Raw genomic sequence first — 24,788 nt, 5'->3', positions numbered from 1 at the left:
GCCAGTGGCCATAGAAGCCTGGGAGCCCCAGTAGATTCAGCAAATTCGCACTGGCACCCTCCACTGTTCTCACACCCAGAGCCTCTGCAGGCATGCCCTTCCCAGGAGCCAGCTTAGTTAACTCTTCCCTTTCTCAAGGCCTGAGTCTCTTATACTCACTCTACTCCCTTGGTCACCATAGTTAAAACTGAGTTCTGGCTAAGGTGTAACTTAGTGGGAGAGCATTTGCCTAACATGCACAAGACCCTAGTTTCAATCCTCAGTACTGATAGAAATAAAGAAAAAAGAAACTGAATTCTAGGGTTCCTATCTATCACCTACTCTCCACCCCTACTGGTACCTTGATTCACATTGGTAGGCTTATATGTTGATAAGCCACTGGTCTGCCCTCAGAAAGGCAGGCAGATGGGAAGCTCCAGTGCTGGCAGGATCTTCATGAGGCTATTCTGGCTGGCCCATCTTGCCTGGGGTTCTCACCCCACTGAGGCCACCTCAGTGTGGACCCACAAGATTCTGACAGAGACACCTACAGCTGAAGGTTTCTTAAGTCCTAATGAACCACAAGGCAGGTCTGTGGGTAGATGGGCCACCCACCTCTTTGGCATACCCCATTCAGTCCCTCTGGGCAGGAACAAGGCAGTAAATGAGGTCCAGGGCAGGATAGTCACTTGCTAAAATCTGTAGGGTCCATCCAGATGCCAAGGAGATGTGGATGGCCACACAACCTGGTGGCCTATGGGGGAGGTTGTGGTAGTTTGAACATATGTCCCCTAACAGACTCAGGTGTTTTATTAAAACTTGGATTCCCAGGACTGGGCATGGTGGCACACACCTTTAATCCCAGCACTTGGGAAGCAGAGATAGGAGGATTGCCATGAGTTTGAGGCCACCCTGAGACTACACAGTGAATTCCACATCAGCCTGAGCTAGAGCAAGACTCTACCTCAAAAAAACCCAAAAAACAAACAAACAAAAAACATGGATTCCCAGACTGAAGGAGGCGTCACTGGAGGTGGATTGGATTTTTACCCCTAAGGTATGCAAAGTACTCTGAGTTCTGCTTGGGTCCCTGCTGTTTGCTACTGGTTTTGTGCTTGCTAGTGGTTCTGCCTGTTTGATGATATCTTCCTGCTTGGATATGTAAAAGGGGGTCAGCTTCTTCCATCATCTTGGAACTTACCCTGGATCTGGAAGCCTTAAATAAACCCCTTCCTCCCATAAACTGTCTGATTTGGAAATTCATCTCAGCAATGTGGAGCTGACTACAACAGAGTCCAAATATGCATTCTCAGATGTCCTCACATTCCTAACTGTAACACGGAGCCCTGATAGGTAAGATTATGGGAAGAGGCAGGACTACCCAGACATAGTAGGATACCCACAATGTCCTAGTGAGGAGCATGGCAAACCATAGCCTATTGCTGAAGCTGGGCTCCCCCAGTGTGCTCCAGGAACTGATAAAGGGTTCAGGGCCACAGAGCCCTCAGGACTTGGCCAGGAGGCAGCAACTACAGGAGCAAGCAGGCCTGGCCAGAACTAAAGTGAGATCAAGGCCTGTGAAATGGGATGAACAGGGAGGAGATGCAGGCAACAGTGATATTTGGTCTACAGGTTTTGAGAGAGCGAGAGGGAGGGAGGGAGAGAAGAAGGAAGAAGAAACAAAAGAATGTTGGTAGTTGTCTTGATACCTACAGCAGGACAGAAAACAGTAGGGGATGGTAAAGTGCAGGACAAGAGGATGGGGGAGGAATGACAATGCATGGGGAGGGAACAGTGCAGGAGGAGGGGCCAAAGGAAGTGTGAAAGGGAAGTGAGCCAGTGCAGAGGAAGAGGTTAAAAAGGAGACAGAAGTGGAAGGGACAGACAGCAAGGCAAGAAGAGGTATGTGCAACTTGATAGAAGGGAAGGTAGGATTTGGTACACAAGCAGGTCAAGACTTTGATCTTCTACATAGCTCCCCAATAATCTCTGGATATAACTCCCACTGCACCATCACATGTGAGTGCTAGAGCTTATGGGGTCCCTTAATACAGCTCTGCCCCAAAAGTGATTGCACATCAGAGGCCACTGTAGGGTATACATGAAGGGTCCTCGAGAGACCCTCCCAAGTATCTGTTTTTCTAGGGGCCTTCCCCAAGGATAATGTGGTGGGAAGACAGGATATTCGGTCTGAGAAGTGAGAAGAGATAGGAGACTGTGACAGTAGGGGAGCTTAGGTAAAGGAAGTAGGAGGTACAGCACTAAGGAGAAATGGGGACCTGCCGGCTCCTTTCAGCACTGTGGGTCCTTCCAGCACCATGGCTGCTTCCAGCACCATAGTTCTTTCCTACCCTGCAGGAGGCAGCCCAGGCCATGGGAAAGGAGGCTCCTATAAGGTACCCACATATACCCATCTGCAAGCTGCGGAGGCTCAGCCACACTTCTCTACTTCCTAGATCCTGCCAGCCCCAGCCAAGGCTCCAACAAGGAGGTCACTTTTTCACCTGTCCAGTTCTCCCCAATCTTGGCTTCAAGGCCAGGTGTGGTGGCACATGCCTTTAATCCCAGCACTTGGGAGGCAGAGGTAGGAGGATTGCTGTGAGTTTGAGGCCACCCTGAGACTACATAGTGAATTCCAGGTCAGACTGGGCTAAAGTGAGACCTTATCTCAGAAAACCAAAACAAAAAAAGGAAAAGCCAAGGCCATTTACTAGCAAAGCTGACCCAACCTCCTTGCAGAAATAGAAGGCAACCAGCCTGTCATTCCTGTTCTGCAGCTTCCTGTAGGCCCAGAAAGCAGGAACTAGGAGGGGCTCAGGTCCCTCCAGCCCTGAACTTGGCACCTCTGTGTGATACCTAGTCCTGCCTGCATAAGGTATTATAATTACCATCCACAGTTGGGCCCAGCCCATCACAAACCTTGCTGTTTCACCTGCTTCTTGTTACCTGCAGACTTGTGCCAGCCCAACCCAAGCTGACACACATGAGCCTATACATATTGAAACAGGCACACACTTAGTGGTGCACGCCCACCTAAACTAGCATACAGCCTTGTGCTTACTGGTCATTATCAGGCTCTTCTAGGTCCCTCTGTGTCTCAACAATTCATAAATGAGCAGTTTGGTCTGTTTACCCCCTACTCCAACTTCTTATTCTGGAGTGACCCAAATTTTATGTTTTTTGGCTATGAATGGAAATGGAGTCTGTGAACAAAATCATGTGAAAATGTGGTCATTAGGGTGGGCCCTAAATTCAATGGCTTCTATTTTCACAAGAGAGAAATTTAGACACAGAAACACATGGGACATTAGTTACATGGCAGGGAGAACAACCCCAGAGTAATTTGACCACAAACCAAGGATGCCTGGAACCACTAAGAGATAGAAGGACCATCCTGCACCCTAAAGAGGAAACATGGCCCTGGCCACATTAATTTTGGATTCTGGCCACCAAAACAGTGTGAATATAAGTCTGTTGTTTAAGCTCCAATTTGTGAAGATACGCTATGGTAGCCACTAAAAATTCACACCCAATCAGGATATGGGATCAATGACCAGGACCATCCAGGCATTTGGGGGAAGCTGGAGTCAAACAAACAAGAATGAATGAATGGAAAGAGTGGGCAGGTGCTGAAGGGTTCAGTAGGAACAAAGAAGAAGCCCATGGCTAAGGCCAGACAGCCCTTCTGGATTACAGAAGGCCTGTTACAGGTGCCCATCTGATGGTTGGAGATGGATACCACTATCTGCTCAGATCCTGGTCTTTATTCTCTGAAATAGAAGCAACCTGCTGCAGCCTAGGAAGGCTCCCAGATGCAGAGCTTACTCTTCAAAAACTCAAAACCAAAATGAAGGAAAAAAAATACATATTTGGCTTCTTGGTCCCATCATAATAATAATAACATTGAATGGTATCCATTGAAACCATCACTGTGTACCATGACCCAGCTCCCAGAGACACATCAGACCAAGTGCATTGGCTTAAGATAACTGTTAAAAACAATATCAACTGGCGCACCAAGTCATCTTCAGACACATGAGTTTGTTTCCTATAGACATTTTTTTACAAAAAATAATAATAACTTAGTTTTCATTTTACAGCATTCCAATGGGTCAGGATGTCCCTGGCTAGGACCTGGTGGGTTCAGAGCAGTGTGTACCTTCCTGGCTTGAGCACCAGGCTTAAGTACCAGGCTAGACCCACACCTCCAGCCTGCAGCCCACAAAAGGATTTGAGCAATTACAGCCTTAAGTAGTGGCTCATTTGAAGGAGGACAGCACCACGCTGCACTGTAGTCACTCTATGCTGATCTCACATGGGTTCAGCCCCCTCTCCACTGCATCCCTGTACATCCTTTGGAAGTCACTGAAGCGTGGGGCACAGCCAAGCCGTGCTTCCCCAAAGTGCATGTGTCCAGTGAAGAGGAAGTCCCCACGTCCTGGCCGCACACCACACTCAAGCAGTGTTGTGACATGGCCCAGCCAGTGGCCATCACCGTCAGGAGCTGGCTGGAAAACCCTGCTCTTCTGCCGGTGGATCCTATTCACCCGCAGGTGAATAACTGATTCCTGTCGCTCTGGTGCATGCATGACATCCTGGATGGAGCCACGGACCACTGCAGAGGAAGAAGACACAAATCAGCAGATCCAAGGAGTACTTCCAGCCAAAGAAGGTACATAGCATATGACATTCCAGGCACATCCCTGGCATCATAACCAGGAGCTGAGCCCATCCTACCACCTAGGGAGGGCCTTGGGAAGCTCCATGATGAGTAGCTATCCCTGATATTGACACTGTTAGAGACCAAGGCATTTCATTGAGCACTAGCCACACTGTGTATCTGCTCAAAATTAGGCTGGAGAGATGACTTAGCAGTTAAGGCTCTTGCCTGTGAAGTCAAAGGACCCAGGTTTGATTCCTCAGGACCCACACAAGCCAGATGCACAAGGTGGCACATACGTCTGGAGTTCATTTACAATGACTAAAGCGTGGGCATGCCCATTATCTCTCTGTCTCTATCTGCCTCTTTCTGTCAAATAAATAAAATAAATAGATATTTAAAAAAATATTTTAGGGCTGGAGAGATGGCTTAGCAGTTAAGGTGCTTGCCTGTGAAGCCTAAGGACCCATGTTCAACTCTCCAGATCCTATATAAGCCAGATGCTCACAGGTGAGGCAAATGCAAGGTCGTACATACCCACTAGCAGCAGCTCAGCAAGTACCACTCCTGGTCCAAGCCCAACCCCAAGAACATAACAATAAGCCTCCATCTTCCAGACTATATCCCTGAATCCAGTAGGGCCTCCAATACTCTAGCTACCAGGGCATTTGAATGAGGAACAGGCAAGCTTGGGGATAGAGCTAACAGAAGGACACTTGAGAGAGAATTGCTGGGAACTGAAGAACTTTCAGAGTCCATAAGGGCAGTGAGCTGCTATGCAGAGTGGGAACACTAAAACACCTAGAATGACAAATCCAGCTCTGGGTGTGTGCATTGTGTGCAGAGATCTACTATAATGCACACAGAAGCACTATTATCTTGACTCCTGGAGGGAGCCACATTTAGCAGCTGCAGCAAACCCCTTACAAAGGAAATCAATGCCAGTTTGGAAAGTCATCAGGCCCCTGAAAAGGACAGTCACAGGAACCAGGTACATAAGACTAGAGCCTCAGAGGCCGACTCACCAAAGTCACTGGTGCAGATGGCAAGGAGGACCTCAGTGTCACTGCAAGGCCGACATGGAGCTGAGAAGAAAACAGAATAGGGTAAGGACATAGCCTGGATAATGCTAGTCAGTCATAGACCCTCCCAACTCTGATACTGCAGAAGGCAGACATATCAGCCTGCCTCTATGACCTACACTTGGGGGTGTATTCTGGTCAGACTCAACACCACAAAGTTGTGGTCAGACCTCTGGCCAGCTCCAACTCTACCATGGAGGTACTCAGCAGAACGGGAGGCAAAAAAAGTAACTTTGGCTAACCTAAGGACTAACTTCAGGCAATCTCTTTGTTACCCTGGGCCTCTAAAGCTCACACTGTGACCACAATGGCATGTGCCTAGAAAGAGAAACCTCAGACAGAGGGAACTCTATTCCACCATTTACCTTGTTAGTGTAGTTGGGTCAGATAAGCAACTCTACTCACTAAAAATCACACTTATGGGTTGGGGATATGGTTCAGTGGTTAAAGGAACTTGCTTTCAAAGCCTTCTGGCCTGGGTTCAATTTCCCAGTGCCCATGTAAAGCCAGATGTATGATGTGATACATGTATCTTAAGTTTGTTTGAAGCCACAAGAGGCCCTAGCATGCCCATTCTCTCTCTCCTCACAAATAAATTTTTTAAATATGAAAAAAAAATGCACTCTAACATGCCCATCACAATGCAAAGCCAACCCCCAGACCAAGAAACTATGTCCCTACACTGCTCAGCCAAGCGGTCCTACTCTAGCGTCCATATCCACACCCTAAAATAACAGGAGAATTTCACTCAAAAACAGAGCTTTTGGGTTGGGGAGATAGCTTAGCAGTTAAGGTGCTTGCCTACAGTGCCTGACTCATGTTCAATTCTCCAAGTCCCATGTAAAGCAGATGCACAGTGATGCAAGCATGCAATGTCACACATGTGCACAAGGGGGCACACACATCTGCAATTCGACTGCAGTGGCTGGAGGCCCTGGTACACCAATTCTCTCTCTTCCTTTTTTTAAGAAAAAAGGCCAATCTGTTGGCCTTGCTTCAAAAAGAAAAAAGAAAAAGAAAAAAAAAGCTCCATCCTATAGATAGCATCAATATGCATATTCCTCATATCAAAGCCCTGAGCATTGACTATAAGGACCAAGGCTAAGATTGCTCAAAGAGGTAGCTAACAGGAAGGGGTGTGATAATAAGGATGGGGGGGAGGGCTTGGGCCAGGGTCATTAGTTCAGACCATTCCCCAGCCCCCCCCACCAACCCTGAAAAAAAGTGTGCACCCCAAGTGCCTGTCAAATTGAGCCCTGTTCTGAGGCTCCATCTGAGGCCCCCCCAAACCCAGGCCTGGTTTCCTCCAGAAAATCCAAAAGTGCACATCCTCTCAGAAGGAGCTCCCTTACTGCACAGCCACTTACTTAACCACATTCTCCAGGGACAACCCTCACTTGCCCTTCATCTTACTTCCCCTGGCATGACACAAAAATTCTGGCTCAGTGGCTTCCCCACAAATCAAGTCAAATAGGCTCAGGAGAAAAGAAGCTTGTTATTTGCTGTGATTTATAACTCAAGCCTCTGTCCTCAAATTTTTTTAATATTTTCTTTTTATTTGTTTATTTAAGAGAGAGATTCAGAAATAGGCAGCTAGAGAGAGAGAGAGAGAGAGAGAGAGAAAGAGAGAGAATGGGCACCAGGGCCTCCAGCTACTGTAAACAAACTCCAGATGCATGCACCCCCTGTGCATCTGGCTTACATGGGTCCTGGGGAGTTGAACCTAGGTTCTTTGGCTTTGCAGGCAAGTGCCACCGCTAAGCCATCTCTCCAGCCCCTTGATTTTTTTTTTATTTGGGCCTAAGATTTCCAAGTCAACAGAAAGCCTGAGGTATAGATGTGCATCAACTGATGAATGGATAATGAAGATATGGTACATAAACACAATTGTATTTTATTCAGCTGTAGAGAAAAATGATATTTTCAGGAAAGTGGATGAATCTGGAAAATATTACACTAAGAGCAGTAACCCAGGTACATAAAGACAAATGCTGTATGTTCTTTCTCATATGTAGATCCTAGTACTGAATTTTTACATTAGTATGTAAGATGAAGTAAGAATCAGTAATAGAGGCCAAGACACTAGAAAGAGGCCATGAAGGGGAAAAGAGGGTAGCTTTTAAGGGGAGAGGATAACAGATATGTAAGTAGAGGGAGGGAATACTGGGGGTGGAAAGATCTAAGGAGGGTTAGAGGAGAGGGATAGAAGAGAAGAGGGTTGGGGGTATTTAACCAAAACCAAAGACAATACAAATAAAACCAATGGAAATCCATTTATTTGTTAGGCAACAAAAAATAAAACTTAAGCCATAGGTTGTCACAGGAAAATATCAGTGCCAGGGTTAAGAAACCTGCTTTTGGTCAGGAAGGTCCAGCACCCCCCCCAAAAAAAAAACAACAATACAGGCTATTGCCAATGGATCTAAGACCCTACTGCTGAAGATAATACATGAGCTGGTTGCTAGGCCCTGGGAAATCAAACTGGTACTGAGCTGGAAGCGTCCTCTCTGCTGGCTAGCTGCCAAAATGCTGGAAAGTACTTTGCTGGCTGCTGAGGGAGAAAAGTCACCAACAGTATTAATTAGGAGAGAACCTTGTGAACTATATAACTAGTCAGCCAGGCAAGATGAAACCACTAGTGTAATAGTGGCATGACTATTGTGGAAGTAACCAACTACTCTCTGACTGGACTGAGGTCTGCTCCATGAGAGGGAATTCAAGCCTGGTACTAAAAACCTAGTCAAGCTGGGTGTGGTGGCACATTTCTTTAATCCCAGCACTCAGAAAGCAGAGGTAGGAGGATCACCGTGAGTTTGAGGCCACCTGAGAATACATAGTGAGTTCCAGGTCAGCCTGGGCTAGAGTGAACCCTACCACGAAAAAACCAAACAATAAAAAATAAAAACCTAATCAAAGCCTGAAAGTCAGAGATCCTAGAGGGGAAGCTACCACTGCTGTTTGGCTAAATGGACATGTTGTGGCCCTCAAATTACCCTCTAAATACTCATGTTTATGCTCATATAGTAGTGCTGCTGTCCATTTTGATCAGAGAAGCTTCTTTTTGCAGATGGAGGTGACTACAGGGAGACTCAGACTCATCAAAGTGCTAAGAAGCATTAAATAAGACATCTCTATCACATCCACCAAGGCTTAAGGAACATTGTGGAAGAGATGGTGGGAAGAATTAAAGAGCCAGAGGATGGAGTGCTTTGGAATGCTGTACTTTGGATGCGTGGTGGCTGTTGCAATTATGACCTCACAGTGACTGTCATCACCTCCATAATAGGCCCATCAACATGTCACCATGGATGACGAAAGAAGGCAAAAATAAAATGAAGACATCAAAATAGTAGAGGGACTGGTGGGAGGGAGGAAAGGCATTCAGTGGAAGGGGTATAGCAAGTGGGGGCAAGAGAGGAGGACAATGATCAAAATGAATTTTGTGGGCTGGAGAGATGGCTTAGCAGTTAAGGTGCTGGCCTGCAAAGCCTAAGGACCCAAGTTCATTTCTTCAGAACCTATGTAAGCCAGATGCACATGATGACATATGTGTCTGGAATTCATTTACAGTGACTGGAGGCCCTGGCATGCTCATTCATTCATATTCTCTCTCTCTCTCTCTCTCTCTCTCTCTCTCTCTCTCTCTCTCTCTCTCACACACACACACACACACACACACACACAAATATTTTTAATTTTAAAATGCATTGTGTGTGTGTATATTTTAATAAGAAAGTTTCTAAAAACAGAATTCTGAGGTGTGAAATCTCAACAGACAACTTTCCCTATAAAAGCTTAGGGACAGCCCTTGTTTTGAGAGTCTTTGGCTCTGGATAAAGCTCATCCTACGTGCCTGGCCAGCCCTGAGCTGAACTGGGCTAAATTGCCACCTGCCTGGAGACTACATGGATTACACCTGAGTGCTGGTGACTCATCTCCCTGGGGAGCACTTGTGTGTGCACCTCTGGAGGGCAAACAGGTCATGTTTCCAGGCCAACAGGAGTTCAGATGGGCTTTCTGAGATCTTGAAGGTACATGGCCCTTCCACTTAGAGGCAAGCTAAGGTAAGGCCCTAGGGTTTAAAATATCCCAAACAGGCAGTTTTTGTGGACCCTGGGCTGGGTGTGCCTATAAACCTGGCCTCTAGTCTTGCCCCAAAAGACAGGAGTGGACACTTCCCAGACGCAGCACTTGCTGACTCACTGGCCCACCCACCTGCCAACACCTTCACTTCTATTAAGTTATCAGAAAAAGTAGAAGCTGCAGAACAAGAACAACCTGTTGGCATCAGTACAACCATCCAGGGAGCAGCGCCATCCCAACACCAGCTCCACACTTAGCCTTCTGCTGATTAGGCCTGGCTGCAGGACTCTTGGGAGCCTGTAATGTGCTAATCCCTCTGATACCTATCCCAACCCTGGCTGCCTTAGAGCTCCTCCCCTTCCCACAGCCCTTATCACTGGGGGGTCACATGACCTTCAACCCTGAAACTGCTGGTGGGAAGTCCTGCAGGCCTGGGGTGTGCCCCCTGTATTACACCCACATTGGCTGAGAGCCAATTGCCCATACTGGGTGTGGACAGACATGAGTTGGGCAGGGGCTGGAATATAGATAGAGGATAGGAAGTATAGGAAGCCCAGGGTCTCAGATTTTGAGCAGCATCTAGACTCAAGGTATGAACTCTCCACCATGGCAGTTACCTAGCCAGTGCCCACAAGTAGGCTACAATCAAGCCCATAGTGACTTGAGAGTCCCCTTTAGTAAAGAGGAGAGGGGGCTGGAGATCCAAACCACACACTGATGAGAGGTGGTGCTAAGGGTCCCTAGGAGCTCCTTCAAAGCACTCAGGTTGAGAGTTAGCAGAACAGAGCCAGAGTAGCTCCTTGTACAGGGGTGCTGCCCCTCCATCCTGGAGCTTGTATCCTGGCAAGGAAGTCAGTGGAGACTAGCCCTTTCCTCCCCCTAAATGAGGAGAAGGTTAAGATGAAAAATAATCACAGTGGACTGATAAGCCATCAAGACAGGAACCAGGGCTATGGAGCTAAATAGAGAGTTCTCAAAGGAAGAAATACGAATGGCATATAAGCATCTAAAAACATGTTCTACATCACTAGTCATCAGGGAAATGCAGATTAAAACTACATTGAGATTCCATCTCACTCCTGTCAGATTGGCCACCATCATGAAAACAAATGATCATAAATGTTGGCGGGGATGTGGAAAAAAAGGAACCCTTCTGCACTGCTGGTGGGAATGCAATCTGGTCCAGCCATTGTGGAAAACAGTGTGGAGGTTCCTAAAACAGCTAGAGATTGATCTACCATATGACCCAGCTATAGCACTCCTAGGCATATATCCAAAGGACTCATCTCATTTCCTTAGAAGTACATGCTCAACCATGTTTATTGCTGCTCAATTTATAATAGCTGGGAAATGGAACCAGCCTAGATGTCCCTCAACTGATGAGTGGATAATGAAGATGTGGCACATTTATACAATGGAGTTCTACTCAGCGGTAAAGAAAAATGAAGTTATGAAATTTGCAGAAAAATGGATGGACCTGGAAAGTATTATACTAAGTCAGGTAACCCAGGCCCAGAAAGCCAAGCGCCACATGTTCTCTCTCATATGTGGATCCTAGCTACAGATGACTGGGCTTCTGCGTGAGAATGAAAATACTTAGTAGCAGAGGCCAGTAAGTTAAAAAGGAGACATAAAGGGTAGAGAAAGGAAGGGAGGAGGATACTTAATAGGTTGATATTGTATATATGTAATTACAATGATTGTAATGGGGAGGTAATATGATGGAGAATGGAATTTCAAATGGGAAAGTGTGGGGGTGGGGAGGGAGGGAATTACCATGGGATATATTTTATAATCATGGAAAATGTTAATAAAAATTAAAAAAAGAAAAAAGAAAAAAGACAGGAACCAACTAGAGGATGGGGCACTTCACAGAGCATGTCCTCTGCTTCTTAGCTTCTTAGCACATGAGGCTTCCTTTCTATTTTGAAATGTGGCTACCAACCCTTAATACCTGTCAGGGTCACCCCTGAACTCAATCTTCCGAAGGAGCCTAGACAGCAGGGCACCACGCCACCTCACAAGATGGCTGGGAATGAGGAGACATGTCTAGTGCAGCAGGCCCCACCTGGTGAGCCTGAAGTGCAAGTGACAGCACTAACCAGGAAAAGCCTCCTGCTGCCTACCTCTCCAGGTATGTATCTGCACATCACTGTTGCTACAATCCCCTCACTGGGGCCTGAACTTGCCCTCCATTCATAGAGTCCCACAACAATGGCAAGGCTATAAGCCAACAGGACAGAATGGAATCAGGGCTCACCCCAGCTGTACCAGCTCCCTAGATCCAGATGGAGCCCCACCCTTGCTGGTCACCCCCACAGGACAGGCAAGGGAGCTCCTCCAGATAGCCTCTGCCAATCCATCAGCCTTGGATTTTTATCTGTAGTCAGGGTTACTTGCTGCCTCTTGTGTTTTGCCAGATTTCCTAAGTGTCAGAGGGAGTGCCGCTGCTCAGGTGCCTGGCAAGGCAATGAAAACAGCACACATGGGGCAAGCAGGTCCTGCCACTCCTTCTGGATGGCAACCAAATCTTGGGGCCCCAGATGGTGGAAACTTCTCACCTGACCCATTTGTGCCCCCAAAGAAGCAGCCTGCCTCTTGTTTCTGGTTCCCTGACTTTGGTGCAACTCAGAAGTCCATAATGTAATCCAATAAGCCTCAAAGCTAGCACACTGTAAACACTCTCGTAGGGCTATCTAGAATAGCAGCAGGTTTCCGTTCATGCAAACATTTATACCCACCCCCTCCACACACACACACACACACACACACACACACACGTCTTAGTTTCAGTCCATGGTACCTATATTCTTTTGCGTCAGCACAAATGACAACTGATTCATATGAGAGCTCATCTGCCTCTGGCACAACCATGGGGATCAGATGGTGCACTCAACCTCCTCTGGCTGGAGCTGCCTTGGCTCTGGCTTCTATCACAATTCTTAAATTGCTTGAGGACCAGAGGAAATGATGAGGGAAAGTCTGGCACTAGCCAATGAGGCCTTGGGAGCAGGCCCACTCTGAAGAGGACAATGTCACTGTTACCAGATGGCCAATGCAAACATTCCACATTACATACCCATTTCTTAGGCATCAATAGTTCAGGAGCCCCTTTCCCCACAGCATCCAAATACTCTGGAGAGAGAAGACAATGAACCCCCCAACCTTCCTTCCTGAGCCATCAGGAGGGACTTGTGGAGTGCTCCAGGAAGGGTAGATACCTGAGCCTATCTCGCAGCAATGCCAGTCAGGTCTCAGCTCTCAAAGCCTACAGCCATCTCACTCTGGGTCCCCATCCTGAGTTCTGATGGTCACTGTATCACTGTGTTGCTCTCACTAGGTACCCATCATTGGCAGGATGCCCCAAGCCACAGCAGGCTCAATTCCACAGACACCCAGGGCCACATGTGTATGCTGTAGAATAATGAAGGAACCTTAATCACCTGCCTCAAATGAAGCAAAGCCCCAGGCACAGGAATAATATGACAACCCACCTAAGCCACTGTCTTGTGTGGGACCCTGTGGTCTAAGTACAGCACTGTGGCCTAGTGCCTACAACCAGGGCCACTGTAACCTCAGGAGTACCCTAGCCCTGTAGGGTCTTGAAGCTGACATCTCCCTAGTGTCTACCTGCAGAGGCACAATCCTCAATGCCACCCAACACATCTATTTCCATTTGCCACATAAAGAAAACAACTGGTTATCTCAAACAAACAACCAATCTCAAAGTAAAGCCCACAGTCTCATCCTCCAGGCACACCTGCACCTGACAGCAGCTTTGCCCTTGCCTGGTCAGAATTGCATTTCAGGGCTACAGCAGACACCAAAAGACCAGGCTGGTTTATGAGGCAATTAGAAGGGTAAAAGCCCCATCTAAAATGAGTTATGAGCAATCCTTTAGGAACCAGAACCCTAAGCCATTATCAGGGAACCTTCACCCCTACATGCTTCCCCAAGATCAGAAGCACAGGTTCCTAAAGGTACATCACAACCAAATGTGATCTTCTTAAAGGGGACTTTGGTTGAAAAGGCTGCATTTCAAAAGTAGTTTAGTTTCATGGTCAAGCACTGCCCCACCTTGCAACTTCTCTAGGAAGACAGGGGCCTCAGAGGGCAAATGGACCACACCCAAGTCATAGACATGTAGTGTTTCACATAAGTGAGCAGAGGAGTGGCTGGAGAAAATCAGAGTGGCCAGGAAAACCCCCACTGTTATCCAGAAAAAATTGGAGTACAGGTTAGCCTGTGCCAGCCCCCAACAGGGTACTCACCAGACAGCACATGCAGGTCCAGTCCCCTGTGCCCACTCATCAGCTCGTACTGGAAGCCTGTGGTCCTCCTGCTGATATCCTGTTGAGGTGTTGCCTCCACAAACAGGCCACCCTGCTCAAGGCTGAAGCACTGCACCTGGCTGGGCTCACTGCTCTGGTCCTGCACCAGCAGTGTCAGTTCTCCAGTTTTTTCCAAATAAATATTGGCTCCTGAGGAGTCCCTGAAGAGTTTGATGCACACAGTCAAGTGCCGGGCAGGAGAGAAGGTATTGGGCCGCAGGTTGACAATGAGTGCCCCAGCTGGGTACAGCCATTCCACAGAACCTGCTGAGCAGCGTAGGTACACCTGTTCTACCTCCTTGCTGTGTGCCTCACGGGTCAGCCCACTGTGGGAAGAAAGGACAATGTCAGAGCCTCATAGCCCAGTTTGACAGCACCTCACATATGGTCCTACCCAGAGAAGAATGTGTATGGATGATACCTACCATGGTCACTCACACTCAACACATGCTCAAGTGGCCAGAGTCCTTGTACAGCCTCCCTGCTAGTCTCCTTCCAGTGAACCTGCTACAACAGCTGAGCTGAGCCAGTATACAGTTTTGTTGGTGTAGATGACACCAGCTCCCCAGACCCTATAAGCCCTACATTCTATAGCAGGGGCCACCAGAGCTCAGCAGATCCCTAAGCCAGAAGGATGGAGCCAGGAACAGAGGGTGAGAGAACAAAGTAAGGACTGGATCTTCCAAAGCATCCAAGAAACCAGGCCAGAAGGACCATAACATGAGTCAAAGTTTCAGTAATGCAGGACAATCAGGATATTAACAGGAAGATGTTGTGGAACACAACAGAAGATGAACAATGAGGCTAAAGCTCACATACAAGAGCACCAGGGTCTATAGTGGTACCATGCCCCAGAGAGCAGTTTCCAAACCAGTCAGAAGGGTAGTAATGAAGAGTAAGTAAGATATTCCAATTTTCCTTAAGCTGAGGACTTAAACCAGTTTTTCATCCATTTCCAAATCTAATGTTCCTTGCATTTCCAATTGTAATTTTTAAAATAAATCCAAGTTGTCATGAAAGCAAGATCCATTATAAATATGAAGGAAACATCCTCCTTGAGGCAGGGATGTGGAGAGGTGTGAGGACAAGAGGGCAAGACCCTCTAGAAGAAATTACTAAAACAAGGATGATCCTAGACCTCATAAATAAATGCAAAAGAAAATAACACATGTAGTGTGCTATAGTCTCATGAGGCAGGTTTTTTGTTTTGTTTTGTTGTTTTGTTTTTCGAGGTAGGGCCTCGCTCTAGCCCAGGCTGACCTGGAATTCACTATGTAGTGTCAGACTGGCCTCACAGTAATCCTCCTACCTCTGCCTCCCTAGTTCTGGGATTAAAGGTACTGCACCTAGCTAATGAGGCAGTTTGTTTGTTTGTTTTAAGAAATTGAAATCACCAAGTGATATAGTTTCTCTAGTTCAAAAATGTAATGCAAAAAAGTTTTTTAAAAGACATAATGCAATTGTCAGCTTGTCACTAAAAGTTACATCATAACCATAAGTGGGTCTGGAATGAAATCAGTAACTTCAGCTGAGTTCTATTACATGAGTTTGGTTCTGATCAGATCTGGGTCAGGTTTACCCACATTCTTGGGATTTTTATGTAAAATAAACAAGGCTACATATCCAGAGCCATGTTTTCTGCAAGGAAGAAAATGCTAGCACATGGCAAATATTTCCTTCATGCTCCTGGACTCCCCCCCCCCACCACCCCAAACTTCACTTTTGATACAAGGGTGGCTGCAGATTAGGGCTACAAATCACTCTGCAGACCACATCAAAAAGAAGCATCAGGGGTAAAACACCTCTTGACCTACTCCCCACCCAATAAGGCCTTGGGTCAGGAGCAGCCAATCTGTAGGTCACACAAACTTACAAATCACAGTCAATAGAACTTACACAAGCTCTTGACACCTATGTAGAGATGAGCATAATTATAGTGATGTGTGAAAATTAGACTAAATGGTGAGTGACTGATATACATAGCTATAATCAGCTCTATCCTCCTGCAGCCAAAGCAAACCTAATTGTTGTGTCTCTCCCTTCTATCTCCAGCATCAAGGGAAGTTGATAATTGCTCCAACTCTCTCCCATATAAAGCACTCAGACTGAGGTTTTCTTGCTTGTTTGCTTGCTTGCTTGCTTTTTTGACATAGAGTCTCACTGTAGCCCAGGCTAACCTAGAATCCACTATGTAGTCTCAGTATGGCCTCAAACTCACAGTGATCCTCCTACCTCTGCCTTCTGAGTGCTGGGATTAAAGGCATACACCACCACACCTGGCCAGACTGAAGTTTTGCTTCCCTCGCAGAGTCCTGGGGGTCAAGAGGGTGGAGACCCCACTTCAGAGGTTCTGCAGGCCTGGTAGCATTGTACATCAGTGCAGAGGGTTGGGGAGAGGAATCCCATCAACACCCATAACACAGGCAGGTACAGAGAGAACCCAAGGGGGCAGGTGATCATCAGCCCATTGTATTCTAACCTATGTGTGGAGTCTGTCATCCTGTCATGTCCACCCAGCTCAACTTAGTTAGAAGGAACAAAATGAAGGGGGACCCACAGAAATTAGTGCCTGTTACTTTACCTCTTCTCATATCCTTGCTAGCCTAGGGAAGAAGAGAAGGGTCAGGTGCCCATCCTGGAACAAGCAGTGGTCTTCCCTCACATTCTCTTAAAATATTCAGAGCAATGGGAATTAATTCAGGAGGCTGGCAGAAGACCTTTTACATCAAAACTGTGCAATGCACCCAACCCATTTAAACAGTTACTCAGGAAACTAAAGCAAAGGGTTCCTGAGCCTGGGACCAGACAGATTTTTGATGAAGACAAGACCAACCACCCTATGCAGATTCTGACTGGAACACCTAGAGTCCTAAATCTCTTATTCCTAATATGCAGGAGTACAAATGCAAACATATCCTCAATGGCTACTGGTAATGGGACCTCTCCATTTTCACGAGATGCAGGTGATATGCCAACTACACAAAAATAAAGCTGCTATTTTCTACTCTATTTTCTACTTCCCCTTGATGCTGGAGATAGAAGGGAGAGACACAACAATTAGGTTTGCTTTGGCTGCAGGAGGATAGAGCTGATTATAGCTATGTATATCAGTCACTCACCATTTAGTCTAATTTTCACACATCACTATAATTATACTCATCTCTACATAGGTGTCAAGAGCTTGTGTAAGTTTTATTGACTGTGATTTGTAAGTTTGTGTGACCTACAGATTGGCTGCTCCTGACCCAAGGCCTTATTGGGTGGGGAGTAGGTCAAGAGGTGTTTTACCCCTGATGAACATATGGGGTATGGCATGGTCAAATATATATGCATAACTGGTACACCCATCTTCCCTCTCTCAAATAAATAAATTAAAATAAAAAGTAAATATAAAAAAAAGCAGCTATGTCCCATGGTTGTGATGACGCTAAGAGACAGACAAAACTTGTTCTATCCCACTTCATAAAACTGAAAAGGCTGATTTGATAATAGATTAATTAAACTAAATTAATGTTCTGTGTGCTTGGGTGCATATTCGGGAGCAAACACACAGCCTTGCACATGCTAAACAAACAGCATATCACTGAGCCACATCCTCAGTGCAATACATCTTCTAAAAGTCAGCAGATGGTCACACATTTGGGTGGTCTTATGAGAAAGTGTAAGTCCCAAGTTGACACTGCTGACACTGTCCCTACCCATAGCCCTGCCACCAGGTCAAGATGAGGATCTCCGGAAGAGTTTTGGGTCAGGATGAAAGTTTTTTATTTCATTTCCCTGTCTTGTAGGGTGACCACACCTGCCATGCCCCTGCTGATAAGAGTGGTAAAGTCCATGGTACACCTTTATGGCTAATGGCTAATAAACCAGGGAAAAGGATTTCAAAATCTCCAACTTGATTGCTTGGAAACACCTAGAAGCTTACATGAGTCAAATGTGAGTGGCCAGTGCTGTGAAGAGTGTCTCTCTTCCCACCAGGGGCCAGAATCCACCAACATTTTGAGGCTTAACATTTCTGAACAGCTCATAAAAAGTCACAAACCCTTTGGAGTAGCAAACACACCAGCATGTTCTGCAGTACCTAGCTAACATGTAAAGTGTACTGATAACTGGGGGCAGCCAGTGGCTATAAGACAAGGGAACCTTATGTATGCTCCCAACTGCACACACAGCTCTAGGCTTTCTTCGGCTGCTCTGTGTCAGGCTCTGCCTTGGGAGAGTGGCTCTTGAGGGAGTTCCAAATCAGTAGTTTGTTGGCAGTGATGGGAGAAAAGGCCCAGTTAAGCAGAAGGCTGCAGAGCTACTGGGCACCTTCTCCCACTGCTGAGGTTGGAGGTCCCTGCCTAGTTCTGGAGGTGAAGGATGACCTCCTGCCACTCTTCTGGGCTTGGCAGAAGGTAGCCTTTCAGACACACAGTCCTCAAGGAACCTGTAGAGGAGGTCGAGAGACTGGAAACCCCACTTACAGGCAGGACCAGTTTTCTGGTTTTAGTCTGTCCAAGGCTTGGGGTTAGGGTGCACTGATTGAGTGGAGCAGGCTGTGAGCAGGGAGCTAATTACCATGGGGGAAAGGGCAGCCCCAGAAGAGCTCAGCATCAGAGGCTCTTGGCCAGCTCTGTGCTGGCGCCAGCATTCCCTAGACTAGCCCTCCCCCAGACCTCCATCCGCCCTCGGCTCAGTCCGGGTTCTGCCAGACAGGAGAGATTTCTGCTGGGGAGGGAGAGAGCAAACTCAGAGGAGGTGCCCGAGCTCTCAGGAGCCAGGATTCAATCTTCCAATCCAAGAAGCCTGGCAGGAGACTTGGGGAGGGATAGACTGTGGTCACTGTGGTTTCCTCAGAAAGCTGGCCACCGTAAGTGTCCAAGATGACCAGCAGTGCACTGCTGACGCAGAACTTGGGCACTGCTCAACCCCCAACCTTCTCAGAAAATCTTCTTCACCAAATTCACTCTTCACACATGCAAAACCCCAACCCCCATTCCTACTCCCATGAGCTGTCTACGCTGAAGCTGGCGCATCTGATGGGAGGGGAACTGCGCGGGCGCCCTGCCCACTGGGTGCCCCATACCAGACCCAACGGCTGCCCCAACACAGCGTTTTCAGAGGAGATGCGCATCTGCGCAGTGAGCTCCGCAAACAGCTGAACTGGCAACTTGAAGCGCGTAAAACTGGCTGTGTGAAGCGACAGGGCCCGTCGCGGTGCCGGACGCACTCTCCGTGGCGGTCTGGAGTATCAGCGGCTTCCCCAGGATCCCACCGGCGCCTAATTGGACTTGCGCTCTTTTCTGCAAGTCACACTTAGTTTAAAAAAAAAAAAAAAAAAAAAAAGTCTTCGGCTTCCACCGCCGAAGACGGGGGAGGGGGTCTTAGAGCCCCGCGCGCGGCTGCCAAGGGCGGCTTGACCTTCACTAAGCTCCACCGGGGCCCCACCGCACACAGGTGTCCTCGGGTAGTCGCTCCACAGATGTGGATGGCACTGCAGTGAGAGTCCCATTTCCACCCCAAAGCCACCGCGCACTCGGCGCTGCCGCTGTCCCTCCTCGCCGAGCCACAGACCCGGCTCCTCCCGGGAACAGAAACCTGGAGGGTGGGAACACCGACCCCATCCATCGCGGCGGCCCGAGAACTTGAGGACCTACGGGGACCTCGATCCGCTGGCAGCGAGTAGGAGGCCGCTGCGCTCTCCTTCCCCGAGAGTCCTTTGGATCCAGATCCCGACATTGAGAACTCTTTTGTTATGGAACCGGAGTGGGGGTAGGGGGCACCGGACTCTTCCCGCAGGGCGGCCCGACCCAGCTGTCCTTTTTGGTTTGGCCCCCAGAGCTTAGGACTGAGAGCCCGGGCCAGGCAAGCTGGGGTCGCACGGTGAAACTCACCTTCCCTTCCAGCTGCACAGGTCGCTCGAGTACTGAGCGCCCGCGCCGCCCAGCAGCACCACCAGCACCAGCAGCAGCGGGGGCGGGCCCGGGCCCGAACCGGGGGACCGGGGCAACAGCAGCCCCGTGCTCCGCCCGGGCGCCCGCGCCACGTTCCGCATGCTTCGGTGGGCTCTGAGCCCGGCCCGCGCCCACCGAGTAGACCCTCGATCCAGCGAGACAGATGGAGTAGCTCTGTGTGCAGGCTGGTCACCTCCCGCGTCCCTGGCGCAGCCGCCCGTCCATCCCGGCCCGCCTGGGGCCGCCAGCCCCACCGGAGGCGCCCGAAAGGCACGCACAGCCGTGCGACCGCGACCTCCGCCACCGCCCGAGCTTTTGAGCTGGCGAGTTTCGGGCTGCGGTCCGGCTCGCCTGCGGGGCGGGAACGAACGGTCGCCCCGCCCTCGCCCGGCTGCTCCGCCCGGCCCCCAGTTCCGCCCAGCGTGCCAGGTCACAGATCACAGTTCTCCACGCCCCGCCTAGGAGCGTTCCGACTGCACTCCACGGCTACCCAGTGGTCAGCATCTCGTGGCACTGGACGCCAGGACGTGTAGCCCTGGATGGAATAGGCAACAGTTCTACCGAGGAAAGCGTGCAATGGGTGGGGACATGATTCTGGAGGAGAGCCAGGACTGGAGTGCGGAGGCCCTAATGGATCTAGGGGAAGTGGGAGTGGTTCGAGTGGGGAAGAAACTTGAGAGCCCAAGTATGAACCAATCCTCTACCGGAGATCCTGACCAGCGGCCACCCGCTCTCAAATCCCCACGACAGCCTTAGTAGCCTCTAGGCTTCAGCTGCGGCTCCTGGCAGTACCAGTTCTGAGACCATCGAACCTCTTAGTGCCCCAGTGAGTTTCTGACACTCCTCCACCCAACCCTGTTTATAGCAGAAAACTGCGGTGTGTTCTGGAATGGCAGACTCCACAACCCATAGGCAGGCTTTGGGTGTGCAGTCCCCAAAGTCACCTCACCCAAAGGACATGTGGCTAGGGTTCACTTCCCCACTTTAAAGGTAAGGTTTGGATGATTCTTCTTTTTTTTTAATATTTTATTTATTTATTTGAGAGACAGAAAAGGGGAGAGAGAGAGAGAATGGGCGCACCAGGACAATCCAGCCACTGCAAATGAATTCCAGATGCATGTGCCACCTCGTGCATCTGGCTTATGTAGATCCTGGGGAATGGCTTTGCAGGCAATCACTTTAACCTCTAAACCATCTCTCCAGCCCAGGATGATTCTTTCCAATGGGGCGAGCCTACGCAGTGTGAGATCCCTCTTGACCCTTATTCTAGACAGTAGTATACGTGCCCACACACAAGCACGCACGCACGCACACACATAGGTTCCACAACACAATCTGCCTGTAGACATTGCCACACCCTCCTCTTCCCCAGCATAAAATTGCCATCTGAGAGCTCAGTTCTGGCAGGACATAACTGAGGATTGTTCTTCCAGTATCTTCCTTCTCTAGGTAGAAGAATCCATGTAGGAAATGTGGGCACAGCAGCCTCAGCAGGATGGAGACAGGGAAGGAGAGAAGCACTTACCCTGGTCTGTGGCCTGTTTCAGAGAAAGCAGGGAGGCATGATGAAGAAAGGAGCAGCTGGCAATTCGTAATAGCTAAGAGCTGGAATCAACCCAGATGTCCATCACTAGAAGAATGGATAACTAAGATGTGGTATGTCTACACAATGGAATTCTATACAGCAGTAAGAAAAAATGACACAAAGAAATTTGAGGAAAAATGGTTGAACCTGGGACAGACCATTCTCAGTGAACTTACCCAATCACAGAAAAAAAATTGCCACATAGTCTCACTCATCCACAGCACCTAACCTGAATCTACCCAAGATACCTTACACACCCAGCAAGCATCTCATGGACTAGACACTAGGAGGGATGGGGAGGGAGGGGAGGGCATCGAAGGGGTGGAAAACACTAATCTAGCCCCAAACGGCAATGGTACCATAAAATTCTACTTCCTAAAAGGCAGACCAAATGGCTGAACCTTCACCAGGCCCTTACAGGAAACACCTGAACCATAAGACACTGGAGAGGGTGGGATCAAATCTAACCTAAGTCCTCTACAACTTCCCTCCCTCCCTCTCCCTCTCCCTCTCCCTCTCTCTCTCTCTCCTCTCTAACTCCTATATATTAGTTACCTTTTGTCCTCATTTTCTTAGGGGACACTGACCTGTAACTCCCAGTACCAGTATGGGGCTATCACCCACAATGAGCTTTTGATCAGAGAAACCTACAAGGTTTTCTAAAAGAATGACAGATTTCTGTCAGAGTACTTGATGACCCACCAAAGGTTAGTGGTAAGACCCTATTGCTGAAGACACCATATGCAGCTGACATGTAAAATGGAACAGCATGGCTGGAAACCAGGAGAGAGTCAGTCCCCAGTCAGTGCATCTAGTGCCAGAAGGTGGCACATGGGCAACTGGGGGAAACAACCAATATCTGTCCAAGCAACTCATGGTCCAACCTACTTAGCAGCAATTAACCTGGTGTGATGCCCACACAAAGTGCAATAGTGGCACACAGCCATGGTGGGGAACCAACTGCTCTTGATTTGGCTAACTGATCCCCTCAGTGGTACAGGACCCATAGCTGGAGCTGGGAAACAAGTCAGAACAATAACCAAACATAAGCCCACTCTCCAATATCAAGCTACCATCAATCATGGGCTACAAGAGGGCCTACACCTATTAAACTCTCTATAAAAAAGTAAAGGCTATCTCATTTGTCCTGGTGCTAACTTACTCTCTGTTGGAGAATCTGCTTCTCTTTTTCAGATAGATGCAGATCCTAAGGAGAGAGCCACCCCATCATACCTCAAAAGGGCCCTGGCTGAAACTAAGGAAAATTGGAAAAACAAGCAAGGTTGCTGTTTTCCTGATGAACCGAATACCAGCACAAGGGGGAAGGACACCAACACAGAGAAAAATCAACTCCTTCCAAATCAGAGAGCCAGAGCCCCAGAGGCCCCCAACACCTCATCACTGAAGCAGACCAAAAATGAACCCAACATGGCTCAGGGAAATTTTGTGGAAAAGGGGGCAGAAAGAATGTCAAAGCCACATGTTGGGTCATAATATACAGAGACATTTATCGTACCAATAACTGTGGGCTCCACAATGCATGACCCATATACCTCAACAAGGAAGGGCCAATGGGGAGGGGGTAGGCCATGGATGAGCCTAATAATGGTACCAAACTGCCTGTACTTGCAGAATAGAAAACTAATAATAAAGAAAGGAGCAGCTGGAACTCTAAGCTGCCCTGCTCTGCTGATCTGAGGTCCAAAGCCCCAAAGAACATCCAAGGGCCTTATGTTAGCATCTGTTTTTCAGCCTGTATACTGTTGCACCCGCACATATACTGTTGCACCACACATATACTCAGCCTGTATATATTTCAGGAGGAATTTCAAATGACCAGTTGAGGTGGGAGACTGCAAAAATGCACCATTCCATGATAAGAGGCCTGGAAGTGTAGTTTATTGGGTGGTAACTGTACTAGGGGACAGGAGAGAGATGGAATTACAAGTCTTCAGGACAGAGGAAGAGTCAGCACCACACATGGAACCAAGGTCACTCAGGAAACCTGAAGCATCTGAGGAGATAGAAAAGACATCTACAATTTAAGGATCAGTTTAGAGCAGCCCTGGAACTAAACAGGTCTTTCTACCTGGAGCAGAGACGCTACCTAGCACATAAAGTGATGTAAACCTGAGATGCAAGTCCTTGTTCAGTGTTTGGAGGCTTCTTTACTAACCCACCCTTTATTCAGAGCATGAGCCCTAAACCCATTGCTGTGGGTTCCAGGGTGTAGAACTGATGTGAGAGCCAGATGGCCAAGTGAAACCAACAGGCTGCTGAGCAAAGGATCCTGCTGATCAGATACTGAAAACTGCAACCATTTTCTGGGCAGCAGTGCTTCTTACCCAGGGTTCTGTAGGGTTGAATACAGCATTTACACATAATCCAACAGGCCCCATACATCTTGGAAGGGCTGCAAAGCTTGTCAAAGTTCAGCCTATTGCACCATGGGAGCAGGTAGGAGCAGTGTCCAATGCAGACACTGAGACCTAACGAGTCATTTGCCCAGGGTCTCAGGTGGGCCAATGCTGGTTCTATCCCAGGGAATGATACCCTGACACTAGGAATGTAAGATGGTAGATACAAGACTATGTACATTTCTCAAAACCAGTGGACCATATAGCATAACATACAGTGAACCAAAACTCTGGCCTTTAGTTAATGATGTCATCAATATTGGTTCATTGACTGCACATGTGCATACTAAGATAAGGTATTAATCATAGGGAAAATTCAGTGAGGAGAAGGGGTAGATACTAGAGAATCCTTTCTATGATCTGCCCAGTTTCTATGTAAACCTAAAAAATAAAAAACTAATTTAAAAAAACAAAAATAGAGCTGGACGTGGTGGCGCACACCTTTAATCCCAGCACCTGGGAGGCAGAGGTAGGAGGATTGCCATGAGTTCAAGGCCACCCTGAGACCACAGAGTGATTTCCAGGTCAGCCTGAGCTATAGTGAGACCCTACCTCATAAAATAAAATAAAATAAAAAAGGGTAAAATGAGCACTTGCCTAGCAGAACTCTTGGAAGAATCCCTTAGGACATTAAGGAGGTTGGCACTGCCTTCAAGGACCCTAATCCTCTAGGATCACTGAAGCAGGAATTCTCAGATTCCCATCTCCCTGGCTC

General features: G+C 48.1%; 1 protein-coding gene across 1 annotated transcript; it reads right to left on the bottom strand.

Annotated features, from left to right (window-relative positions):
• Nucleotides 1–3,954: 3,954 nt before the first annotated feature.
• On the bottom strand, nucleotides 3,955–20,344 carry Metrnl (meteorin like, glial cell differentiation regulator). Its single transcript, XM_004655626.2, has 4 exons — nucleotides 20,012–20,344; nucleotides 14,076–14,461; nucleotides 5,665–5,724; nucleotides 3,955–4,594 (listed from the first exon to the last, which is right to left on the bottom strand). Exons 1-4 carry the CDS (start codon nucleotides 20,170–20,172, stop codon nucleotides 4,275–4,277), a joined length of 927 nt encoding a protein of 308 aa, XP_004655683.2. The 5' UTR covers nucleotides 20,173–20,344; the 3' UTR covers nucleotides 3,955–4,274.
• Between the last annotated feature and the right edge of the window lie 4,444 nt (nucleotides 20,345–24,788).

Source organism: Jaculus jaculus, chromosome 9 (genome assembly GCF_020740685.1).
Source record: "Jaculus jaculus isolate mJacJac1 chromosome 9, mJacJac1.mat.Y.cur, whole genome shotgun sequence".
In the NCBI taxonomy this organism is placed as follows: Eukaryota; Metazoa; Chordata; class Mammalia; order Rodentia; family Dipodidae; genus Jaculus; species Jaculus jaculus.
Note: the sequence above shows the minus strand (reverse complement) of the source record. Positions and strands in the feature narration are given on the sequence as shown.

Coding starts and splice junctions, on each gene's coding strand:
- Metrnl (XM_004655626.2), bottom strand. CDS start 20,172: ATGCGGAACGTGGCGCGGGCGCCCGGGCGGAGCACGGGGCTGCTGTTG. Junction 14,462..20,011: donor CTGTGCAGCTGGAAGGGAAG/GTGAGTTTCACC, acceptor TTCTTCCCACAG/TGGGCTGACCCGTGAGGCAC. Junction 4,595..5,664: donor CATCTGCACCAGTGACTTTG/GTGAGTCGGCCT, acceptor CTTCCTCTGCAG/TGGTCCGTGGCTCCATCCAG.